General features: G+C 37.4%; 1 protein-coding gene across 3 annotated transcripts in view; it reads left to right on the top strand.

Moving 5' to 3' along the window:
* The window catches only part of Spata6 (spermatogenesis associated 6), a 68,071-nt gene that overhangs the window by 40,766 nt on the left and 14,443 nt on the right, over positions 1-12,862 (top strand). For 2 of the 3 annotated variants that reach the window (XM_042682513.1, XM_042682530.1), the window contains 3 exons: positions 6,505-6,585; positions 11,622-11,915; positions 12,544-12,631. In XM_042682513.1, the coding sequence (XP_042538447.1) occupies positions 6,505-6,585; positions 11,622-11,915; positions 12,544-12,631 (463 nt within the window). The remainder of the gene's footprint in view (positions 1-6,504; positions 6,586-11,621; positions 11,916-12,543; positions 12,632-12,862) is intronic. The other variant, XM_042682521.1, reaches the window with a different exon arrangement.

Below are 12,862 nucleotides of genomic sequence, written 5' to 3'. Positions count from 1 at the left end.
GTTAATTGGAGGTGAGAATCTCATGGACTTTCCTGCCTAGATTGGCTTCAAACTGTAATCCAAGCCTCCTGAAGATTACAGGAGTGAGTCATTGGTGCACGTCTGATAGTATTGTTAATAATAATGAAACATGAAAATGTTTGGAGTGCCAGTTAATACAAAATAGGATATAAATTGGAAAATATTTATAGAACAGACATATATAGCAAGGTACAGTGGCTCAAGCCACTTGGGAGGTGGAGATTGGGAAAGCTGAGGTTCAAGGCCAGCCTAGTCATAAAAATACATGAGACTCCATCTTACTCAAAGGCCGGGCACAGCAGCATGGGTTTGTTATCCTAGGAACAGGGGAAGCACAATGGCTGGGTACCCTTACCTGTCATCCCCAGCCATACTGGGAAGCACATATAGTAGAATCTTAGCCCAGGCCTGCTTGGGCATAAAGTTGGGCATAAAGTGAGACCTACCTTGAAATATAACCAGTTACACACAAGACTGGAAGTGTTGCTCAAGTGATAGAGTGCCTGACTAGCAAGTGAGAGGCTCTTAGGTAAGTACCCTGTACTGTCAAAAAAAACCCCAAACCCAACATATAACACACACACACACACACACACACACACACACACACACACACACACACACACACACACACACACACACACACACACACACACTTTCATATACCTAAATTAAGAGCTGTGTTAAGGGACAGTTCATTCTCCTATCTTTTCCTACCTCTTCTTTCAACTTCTGTGTGCCCATTTTTTTAACAAAACTCATCATCCCTGAAACTCATCTTCACTGAGGAAAGCTGAGAGAAGCCCATGCTATTTCAGAGAAGGAAAAGTAAATGTTGACTAGCTTGAACTTATTTGGACAAACAGTTTTTTAAACTAACTATATAAATCTTAGAATAATGTGAATAAGGAGCAGGAACCAATGTAGTAGATGAAAGAATTTCACCTATAGGTCTAGATTTATGATAGTCTCTGCTCAAAGAAATAGCAACTTCACCTCATCAAAAGCATAAAAATGTTGACTAATTAGTAATTCTCTGAAATGTTTTCTCCTTTGGAATATTTTTGGTATACATTAGCCAGCTTTGGTACTATAAATTTCTTCAAAGATTATTTCGAGGTCCATATGGTAACCCAGAATGAAAAATGAATCAAATTTTAAATGTATGATCACTTAAAATGTTATATTATACTGAGATGCAATGTAAACTCAAGCATGGACTTTTGTATATATTTGGAAGATATTGGATTATTAAGGCCAAACTTATATAAAAAAATTTTGACTTGTAATAATGGTACTATGAAGATTTCCTGCACATTCAACAAGTATACAACTGGATAAAATTGTTAAAAACAATTTAAGGGCACTAAATATTGACCATCAAGTAGGACAAGACAAATGGAGTTTTCATGCTTGAAAAATTGCTAAAGTGCAAGGTAAACTTGGCAGGAATTTGTGGCTTTCTTGCCTGAGGTGCTTGCTCAGGCAAGCAACCTGTACCCTATTTGCTCAATGACGAGTATAGCTTCATCTGCCTGTGGCTGGGCACAAACCCAGCAGCTTTACTTCCAGAGGGGTTAGACTCTCAATTTTAGGCAATGGGGTATATTGTATGGCAAGTAAACCTGGCATATTCAGCTGGAAGCAGATGAAGAAACCCCACAGCTTTGCTAGGTCACTTTCAGTACTAATTGGGGTGAACAGCACACCTGCCAGGAAGTTGATGGGAGATCCTGGAGGCAGGATGCAGTAAGGATTTAGATAAGCTCTCCACCCCTTCCTGGCTGCTCAGGAAACTCCATGCTCAGGGGAGACAGTCAGATCCCAGCAAATAAATGAAATCCCAGGGAAACTGACTGTAGCTTTGAATGTAATCCCTATCCCACACACAGAATATGTGCAACTCTTACCAGTCCATTAGATCACTTCTTAGCTATGCATATACACATGTACCCCTAGAAAGAATCAAAGAATAATAAAGATGTGGAACATTTGTAAACTGAATAGAAAAATGGCAGATTAAATTCAGCCATATCAATACTTACATTTACATGTAAGTGAGAAATATTCTAGTAAATAGTCTGTGGTCCAGCAGACAAAAATGCAGAATTTTTGTGATTCTGAGTTATCAGCTGTGAGTCCTAGGCTGTACTGAGCTCACCTCTGTGTCAGGGGTTCAGAGTATATCAGGGATCAATTCCTGGCACTATCATGAATTTACTGAGTAATGTTGGGCAAGGCATGGTAACTGTTGATTATCACAGGATTCTTGGGTAATTAATGTTACCTTGTATGTAGTTATAGCAGTACCTGACACATAAAGAAGATCATAAACCTGTGGATGTCATGGTGGTAGTGGTGATGGGATGGTGGGAATAATAATGATAGCTCTCCCTACACTGAAAAGTCCATAAAAGCAGAATTTGTTGCCTTCTCACTTTTAGATCTTAATCCTTAGCATAATACTTAGCAAGGAGCAGTATTTAATAAATACCTCCTAGTTAAACTGAATGAATGATATGCATCTTACTGTAGAATTCATAGAGGAACTGACATTTAAGGTGATAATTCATTTATGTATCAATTTGGCTAGAACATGGGCACAATCGTTTGACTAAATACTAATCTAAATGTTACTATAAAGCTCTTTGGTAGATTTGATTAAGATTTATAATCAATTGGCTTTAAATACAGCATTATTTGTGACAATGTGAATGGACTTCTTATCAGATGACCTGAAGAGCAGAAACAATGCTTCTGTGAATAAGGAGGGATTATAATCCAGGACGATAACAGAAATCCTGTTTCTGATTTGCCAACCTGCCCTACACATTTCACACTCAATATTGCTATCAACTTTTTCACAGTTTCTGCCTTTCTATCCTTCCCTTATGAATTTCAGATTTGCCATCTCCCACAACTGTGTGAAGTAATTAATTAAAACAAAAATTGACACGTGTATGCATATTGTCCTATTAGTTGTATTTCTTTGGAGATGTAACTAGTTTCTGAAAGGTTAGTAAAAATAATGCTAGCATATTGAGTACTTATATGTGACAGCAATGTATGGGGAAGGTTAAGATGATACCATAGTTTGATAGAAATCATATTCAATGCAGCTATGTACTTAATCATGGCATTTTGGTCAGTGATGGACTGCATACACACTGGTGGCGAGGCCATATATAAGTGTAAATAGGCCATACGGTCCAGGTTTGTAAATACACACACACACACACACACACACACACACACACACACATTTACACTATAATGGAATCACATAATGGCTCATTTCTTGAGACATATCCTTTGTTTCCATCATTAAAAGACATATGCCTACATGTCCAGAAATTCTTTGATATCTATCTCTTCCAAGAACAAAACTAGTTTCATTCCTGTTAGTCATGGCAGATAAATGTAACAATAGATCAATAGTAGTGGACTTTTGAAACCAGGTTGTTGAAAATATTGGCACCTCCCTTTCTTAGTGTCTCTTACATCCCTTTTTTCAGCAGAAACCAGCTTTCTGTGTGAGGACACTGAAGAACTCTCTGGAGAGGGCAGAAGCTGGAAGGACTTTGTTAGGATGTTTGTTAAACCTTGAAAATCCTTGAAGAAGCTGTCAGATATCCATTTGTGGAAAAGTGAGGTGGAGGTTATTGGAAGCTAGCCAGAAAGGGAATCTTTGCTGTGTAATGGCAGCAGGTATAACATCACAGTCACCTGCAAGAATGTGGAAGCAGTAAATAGAGGCTTTCAAACAGTGCTAAAGAAGTTGTCTGTAACCTTGGGCTGCTTATAGAACAGAAAGAGGTAAAGGATCTTAGTATTTCACACGATTCCTAGTTTTTCTTGCTGGCAGACATTGCTGAAATTAAGAAATAACTGCTGAGAAAATCACATTCTAGTCCACTTGCAGAAAACTTTGGTCTGATGAAGCTGAAGCTGCAACTGTAAAATTCTTCATTAAAACTTCATATTGCTTGGAAAATGTGGGTTTGCTACTGGGCATTATCTCTCAGGACTCTCAGAAGAATCCTACCGAGAAAGGTGGGCCCCAGTATAGATTAGATTGTGGCTTTGCTTTAATGGAGGGAACCCCAACAAAGCTCATCATGCCTCCAAAAATCTTTTAGAGATAGTTTTTTCTGAAATGAAGAGAGGCATCACAAAATAAAAAGACCTTTGAATCCCGATATTCTATTGACAGGAACCAAGCTCAGAACTCTGGACAGCTCCTGTTGATCTATAATCACAATTCAAAAGAATTATGATTAGAGGATGGAAGAAGACTCCACACCATCAAGCCAAAAACCATGGATAGTTCTGAGAATAATAAGACCAAGCTCTAGTTAAGGAATGTCCAACATTTCTCTGGATTTCAGAATTTTTATAGACCAAGTGATTCCTGATTATTTCCATTCCTCCCTGGTAAACAGGAATGCCTGTTGTGATTGTTCTTTGCTTGCCGCAAAGGTAACTTTTTTTTGATATAAATAGAAGCTGTACTGGCCCACATACTCCAAAAGCCTATCTATGTTAGGATTTGGTTTACATGTAAACATTGTAGAATTCAATCTGCCAATGTTTTCTTTCTTTCTTTCTTCACAATTCCTTTTGTTGGATGAGTGAGGGAAGCCTATCTATGCTACGATTTGGTTTACATGTAGACATTGTGGAATTCAATCTGCCAATATTTTTTTTCTTTCTTTCTTCACAATTCCTTTTATTTGATGGTTGAGGGCAAGTATGTTTTGCATGGAAGAGGAATTTGAGTAATTTGTTGCCAGAGGGCAGACTTTAAACTTTAACCTTATACACGAATACTTTGGAAATGCTCCTTTAGAAAGGCAGCCCAGCTCCAGTGTCCTGGAGTGTGATCTGTGCTTACCTGCCACAGGACAGAATGTCACCGATTTAACAGTGCAGGACTCCTGAGACTTTATCGCTGTAGCTTCTTTCATGTTTTGCCTTGAGGCTCACATTGGGGAACTTGTCACCATGTCATGAAGACACCCGAAAGTCCTATGGAGAGGCATTTATGATGAGTAGGTAAGTCTTTTTGGAAAAAGTAAGAAGGGACTTGAGGTCTCCGGCCAGCTGCAGTGGGGATGAACCTTCTTGAGAAGGAGGATGTCAAGCCCCAGTCACGCCTTCAGTTGACCAAATTATGCCTCGACTAAATCTTGTGAAAAATTCTAAGCTAGAAATCCATAGCTCAACCTCTGCTAGATTGCTGGACCATAGAAACTCTCTGGGATAATAAATGTTTGCTAGTGTTTTATTTTTTTTCTTTATTTCCTTGTACTGGGATTTTGAACTCAGAGCTTTACACTTAGTAAGCAAGCACTTTCCCATTTGAGCCACATCTTAGCCTTTAGACTTCAGTTATTTTTCAGACAGGGTATTGTACTTTTTGTCCACAGGCAGCCTCTGACAGCAGTCTTCCTCCCTGTATCTCCCGTGTAGCTGAAATTACAAACATGAACCACTAGACCTGGCTTCTTTTCTGATATATGATCTTTCTCTTTTTCACCTGAGTTAGCTTTGATAGACAGTCTTTCTGCCTCCACCTTCCAAGAAGCTGGAATTACAAGCATAAACCACCATGCCCATTCTTTTAACTGATATTTTAAACTGCTAGATATGGAGTAGTAATAGATGTCTAACAATCAGGCATAGTAAATATTAAAACATATGTTTGTAGAAAACAATATTTCAGCCCTTATGCAAATCCTATAATGGATAAAACATCTTAAACATTAAACTTACTCACAGGCTAGATTTGTAGGATTGGGTTGTTGGACATGTCTGACTTCTGCTGTGGTAGAACAGAAGCTATGGGCAGGGAGTATTGGTTGGCATTAATAGATTTGAATGTGAAAATGTGAATTATACTACAGGGTATACTATTTAAAAAACTGCATACACAGGAGGCATGAGGAGTTATGTTTGTGAGACTATACATATTTCATGTTTATAGTAATGCAATATGGTCAATGTGTCTATGTATGTATGTATCTATCATCTATCTAGTGAAATGACTTTATGAAGCTAATTAACATATTCCTTTCTTTTGAAAAAAATAAGTTTTAAACTCAGGAAATTGTACTTAATAGGCAGGAGTTACCACTTGAGCCACAACCCACCCTCTCTCTCTCTCTCTCTCTCTCTCTCTCTCTCTCTCACACACACACACACACACACACACATACATACACACACACTTTTTGGTCAAATAGTTAAATAGTTCTAACAGTTAAAAAAGTTGAAATTCATTGAGGATTGTACTGTAGATTAACAGTCTTCAGTTTGTTTGAATGTAATCATCAACAATGAAACTGTTTCCTGCTAAGATTTAGCTTTACTATTTTGACTTTATCTCTAATAAAAAGTTCAAGCTAAGAGATGATTACTTTAGGCAGTAATTGTCTCTTTTAAAATTGAAATGTCTAATCCTATCTTCTTTTTAAATTCCAGGGAATTGCTCCAAAGCTGGAATTTTCTACAACTTCAGTTATCACTGAATGTCTGATAAGTTCAAGGAAGTGCCGCACTCAGGTTAAAATGATTTAAAATATTTAATAATTTTACTTGTTCATATCTGTGGCTGTTTGGCAGGCTTTATTCCTTTGTGCTGGCTGCAGTTCTTTTTACTTTTTTGTTCAGTCTTCAGGTAAAACCACTAACCAAAATATTTACGTTTGGTTACACTGAATAAATGTGAGAATGAAATGATAGAGGATGCCATGATGTTTTTTTTTGTCATGTTTGTTTATATGAATTTACTTTTTTATACAAAGGAACCAGGCTTCCAGAAAGATGTGATCAAGTAGTTTCATTGAAAATGATTTAAGGCTTCTGTACATCTTATGGAAGTTACAGGTTACCACAGAAAGTTTCAAAGGATGCCTTTTAGCAGCTGTGACACAAGTTCCCAGTCTGAGAGGCTAGTTATAAATGTTTTCTTGTGTATATATGATTTCTTAAGAGACTGTTGCTTAGTTTGGTCACCATATTGGTCCTATACAATCAAAGGAAGTTTGGACATTCAGCCTAAATACCTTCTGTGTTTCTGAAAATTACCTTTAATAAGCTATCTGGATCTACTGTTCTTTTCTAATTTCTTGCTAATTTCCAAGGTGGTCTTGTGATAGACACATTACCTTATCTATAGGTAATTTAATAATGGCCTGGCATCATTTACAAGCAGGTACATCAAGACCAGGTAACAATGACCTGTCTGTGATGAAGAGCCAGTGATCTATACAGCCCATACCCATCCTGTAAGCAATAACTTAACTTACTATGTTATTAGTTTTTCAAGTAATTTTACTGAGGATGTTATTGAGACAAACTTAAGAAAGGTAAAATGTCATTATAGAATTACTGAAGGAACATTCTCATTTTGTTTAGAAAGATACCTAGTGTTTCAAATCCAGAGTCTAATTATTTATCTTTTAAAAATAGCTGTAAGAATCTGACAAGATGCTTCCCAAATCCAGAAACCATTTACAACTTGCTTTTTAAAAAAATTTTAATTTTGTTGTCAAAGTGATGTACAGAGAGGTTACAGTAAGGTAGTGAGTACATTTCTTGTTGAACTTGTTACCCTCTCCCTCTTTAAAAACACAACTTGGGCTTAGATTCTGACTTTTCTTCATTATTTGTAAGTTATTGTACAGAGCTATCGTCATTTAATAAAACAGTTTCCACTGAAAAAAAAATTTTTTTTGTCAGTCACGGGACCTGAACTCTGGGCCTCCGCATCGTCCCTCAGCTCTTGAGCTCAAGGCTAGCGCTCTACCACTTGAGCCACAGCGCCACTTCCAGCTTTTTCTGCTTATGTGGTGCTGAGGAATCGAGCCCAGGGCCTCATGCATGCAAGGCATGCGTTTTACCACTGAGCTACCTTCCCAGCCCTCCAATGAAACTTTTAGCCAGACTATTGTTTTCTTTCTGACTAGAAGTTTCCCTATGTGTCATTTGATCCTTACTGAATATGGATGTGAGGGAACAGTTTTGCTATCAAACAGTACTTAAGAAAATATGCTTTATAGCTGGAGATGCAGCTTAGTGGTAGAGCATTTGTCTAGCCTGCATGAGGCTTGGGGTTCAATAACCAACACACCACAAAACAAAAGAAAAAAATGTAGAAAATACGTATTAAAAACAGAGAGACCTGAAACTTATAAGTTGTGAAAATTAGAGAATATATGTGATGTACCCATGTATAACACAGAATTCATTGATTTACAGCTTAAAATTTTGAGCCTATTTTTAAAACTAAGGCTATTTAAAAAATCATAATACTTGGAGATATAAAATATAACAATTAAAATAAAAGGTAAGAGTAGGTGGGTGCTGGTCACATATGCCTGTAATACTAGCTGCGAGGATTATGGTTCACAGCCAGACCAGGCAGAAAGTCCATGAGACTCTTAACTCCAATTAACTACCAAAAAAGCCAGAAGTGGATCTGTCTCAACTGGTAGCGTGCTAGACTTAAGCACAAAAGTTCAGGGACAGTGCCCAGTCCCTGAATCCAAGCCCAGCATCAAAAAATATAAACAAACAAATATAATATATGCTAAAAAAATACTGCCTAGTAGAAACAACAGAGTATTTCACTTTTACAATAAAATTCTGAATGTTAATAGTCATTTATTTCATTAAGAATATGAAAACCCATTTTTTCAAGTTTATATTAGTCACAATTAAAATTTCATAGATATAAAGCAGCATTTTCAAAGAATGAAGCTTTTGATTTAGAGGAGTAAAGTATATTTCATAAAATTATAAAATCCTTATTCTCTTGTACTTTAGTTTCAGAATGTTTCATGACCCATTTAATGGACTGACGAGCATAATTTGGGGGGAAAGTAGTTTTTCTTATTTAGTTACCTGCTGAAAAGTGAAATTATTAAATATTAAAAGATTGATGCCATCTTAATAAGTGTATTAATCTGCTCACTCTTGACTTTAGTTTGTTATAATCCTCACTAATTTAGTGGCTTAAGACAGTAACACTGGATCTACTGGGGATGGTTTTTTGGTCTGGATTGAGGGTTAAAGCTGAGTGCTTTAGGGTGACTTCATGCCTGGCATTTGGCAGACATTTTCATTAGAACAAGACCTATGGTTTCTGATGATCTTTATTTCATCTGGGGCTTCCTAAGAGAAATTGTCCTAGATGTGGCTAGAGGAAGTCATTTTGTGACCAGTGTAAAGGCCGCTATTTTATGTTTCATTAGCTTGCCATTTGTAGCAGATAATACGGTTTATAACTTCCTGTAGTAGTATAGAACAGTAAAAACCCTTAATAAAGAAGATAGAATTGGTTGCTTACGGTTTAGTCAGAGATAGGTGTGTAAGAAGGAACTTTAAACATTGTTGAAATGATTATTTCGGCCTGGACACTAAAAGCCTATGAAGAACGAGGGGAAAGAAACATACGGACTGAGGTGGTAGCAAAAGTAATAAATTCCATGAAAATAAAAGTAGGCAAAGGATTCAAAGTTTTGATGAGGAAGAGATTTTCCTCCCAGTGAAGGAGACTATGGGTCTGATAGTGATGAATTCTAAAATACAGTAGAAATCAAGAATTCCAGCTAAGGGTCTTGGAAAGATTCATTGCTTGAGTATTTTGGCAGCCTCAAAAATCCTTCCTAGTGCTAGAATTTCCTCCTTCTGTGAGTCACTGCCTTCTGTGACACCCCCAAGTGATGTCACAGAGGTGGGTGAAGCTATAGAGGAAGGTCCGTAGGTCCTGAGGCTATTGGACATTCGGACAAGGCCCAGGAAGGATCACATCAAAGATGGCAGAAGAAAGAAAGAAAGATGGATGAAACAGTTTGGTTCCCACCGGGGCTGCAGGGAGCCACTAGACCTGCCTTCATTCCTGTATGTTGAATCTTCTCCCTTCAATTCATGTTTGGTTTTTGTTTCGATTTTTTTTTTTTTTAAGAAGAGGGGGGTGAATTGTGAATCTAGCAAAGGAAGTAGGATTGATAATTTTTAAAAGGATTAAAAGTTAGACATTTAAAGTTTTTGAACGACATTCTCAATTCCTAATTGAAAAGCTTCTTATAATTCCAATACATGAAGAAATCTTAAATTATTTACATATAATCCAACTCGTAAGGCATTTATAGGAAAGAGTATATTTGGAGGGGGGAACTATTAACACAAAAATTAGAGCTCTTAAATTGATTTTCCTTCTCATTTTGCCTAAGATAAGATACTAACTTGTTCAGGCTACTCTTCAACCTTAGGCTCCCAACTGGGTGGGACTACAGGCATGTACCCCATCACACTCAGCTCAAATTTGTTTTTTCATCTTAAAAACTTTAGACTGGTAACCAGATAGTTGTTAAAGTTTATAACATGATTTTTACCCATTTTTGTTTTTTATAAAAATATGGGTCCAAGCTGGGTATCAGTAGCTCATGCCTGTAATCCTAGCTACTCAGGAGGCTGAAATCTGAGGATCACAGTTCCAAGCCAGCCAGGGGCAGAAAAGCCTTGAGAGACATGTCGGTTGTGGGGCCTGGATTCTGGGCCTGGGTGCTGTCCCTCAGCTCTTCAGCTCGAGGCTAGCGCTATACCACTTGAGCCATAGCACCACTTCCTGATTTTTTTGTCTGCTTATGTGGTGCTGAGGAATCGAAGCCAGGGCCTCATGCATGCAAGGCAAGCACTCTACCACCAAGCCAACTTCCCAGCCCTGAGAGACATGACTTTTATTCATCTTCATGAACTGTACAACTTGTGGGGGGTTTTGGGGGGGAGGAAAAGTGGGAGAGAAATGAGGGAGGGGGCTAACAATGTTGGACAAGAAATGTACTCACTGCCTTATGTATTATGTAACTGTAACCCCTCTTAACAATAAAGTTAAATAAAAAAAATAAATAAAAACATTGGTTCAAGCCAGGCACTGATGGCTCACACCTGTAATCCTAGTAACTCAGGAGGCTGAGATCTGAGGATCATGGTTCAAAGCCAGCAGGGACAGAAAAGTCCGAGTCTCTTATCTCCAATAAACTACTCAACAAAAGCTGGAAGTGATGCTGTGGCTCAAGAGGTGGAGCCCTCGCCTTCATCACAAAGGGACTCAGGGACACGCCCAGTCCCTGAGTTCAAGCCCCAGAACTGGCAAAAAAAAAAAAAAAAAAACACCCAAAAACCCTGTGGGTTCATGGGTTCAGATATAAAATGGTTGTCTGTCATTTAGTTGAAAATTTATAGCATGTAGAGAACCTTATAATTCTACTCATATAACTTACTATGTAATTAATTTAATTAAAATGTGTATCACCAAAGTTTACATTAATTTTTCCATATAATTAAGTTTATTGGACTTCTATTTTTATTAAGCCCTTTAATACTTAAGAAGGAAGTTTGCTACTATAAACTGTATTCACTACCACTTACTATACAAGGAGTTGTCTAGGAGCACATAAATTTGACCTCCCCCAAGAATCAGCAGACAGGAGGGACTGGCATAGTTGGCTTTTGATAGCTTTGTATTTTTCTCTACCTGTAGGATGCCTTGAAAATGCTTTCTACCTAAGTTAATTTTTATTTTTTATGTTTAGGATAAATTTGTTTACCATTCAACTCCAGTTGAAAAATCACATGGCAGACTGCAAAGCAGAACATCAAGATCACAAAAGAAAAAATCCAAGTCACCTGATAGAAATAAGTATTGCATAAATGCAAAAAGCTACGAACAGCCTACAATTTCTTCAAAATCTCACTCTCCATCTCCCTACACAAAAAGACGCATGTGTGAGCTATCTGAAGACACCAGGCGGCGCCTGGCCCATTTAAATCTGGGACCATATGAATTCAAAAAAGAAACAGATAAGCCTCCATTTGTGATTAGACATGTAGGTGCTCACTTAAACATTTCCATTTCAAATGGATTGTCTTTTCTGCCATTAAATTTTTTCCAAAGTGACTTTCAACTTTTAGTTTATATAGTTTTCTTTCTTGAATTGTTAACCAGCAATCTAAAATAGAAAATTAACTTGAAAGTTTAAAAACTATGGAAGAGATCAAGCTCCATTATGAATCCTCTTAAGAACCCATTTCCTTTCTTATACAATGGACATAAAACAAAATTCTAAAAGTTGATCTAGGTTTTAATGGACATTAATATTAAAATGTCAAAGTAGGATTTTATAAACAGCCAAGTTTTCTTGATGAAAAGGGAGTCCCACACCATTCCAACTCTTTAGGGAGTTTTTAAAATTTAAAATTTAAAAAGAATGTTTTTTTTTTTCCTGGTGGCAGTAGAGTTGAACCCAAGGTATCGTTCATTCTGGGCAAGTGTTCTAATTCTGAGCTCTAAACCAGTCCTGTTTCATTCAGTGGATATAGAATGGTATCTAATTGTGGTTTTGATTTACTTTGTTTAGTAACTAGTATATATACCTTAGTAGTTTTCCTGGAACTATGATATTGAGACTGCGAACAGTTAAACTCTTTTTGCTTCCAAAATTCTGCTTCCCTTAGGTTGATCCTCCAAGTCCCAGGGCTGATGCTGTGTTTGGATCTTCTGGCAGAGACTGTGAAAGAGATGGATGGGCCAGAATGCACAATGGTAAACTAGTAGAAGTTATCTTCATTATTTTATTTGTCTCAACTGTAGCCAGGGCCTCAACATGGCACTGATCAAATGAAAACAGAATCTTTGCTGCATTATTAACAACATGGTGTGAAGTGTAGCTTTTTACAGCTTATTTAGGATATCCACATAGTTGCTTTCTTAATTCCCCCTAGCTTTTCAGGAGGCTAACATCTGAGGATCGTGGTCCAAAGCCAGCCCGTGAGA

The sequence above is a fragment of the Dipodomys spectabilis genome, unplaced genomic scaffold (genome assembly GCF_019054845.1).
Source record: "Dipodomys spectabilis isolate Male_0828 unplaced genomic scaffold, ASM1905484v1 ptg000002l, whole genome shotgun sequence".
NCBI classification, from domain to species: domain Eukaryota; kingdom Metazoa; phylum Chordata; class Mammalia; order Rodentia; family Heteromyidae; genus Dipodomys; species Dipodomys spectabilis.
Note: the sequence above shows the minus strand (reverse complement) of the source record. Positions and strands in the feature narration are given on the sequence as shown.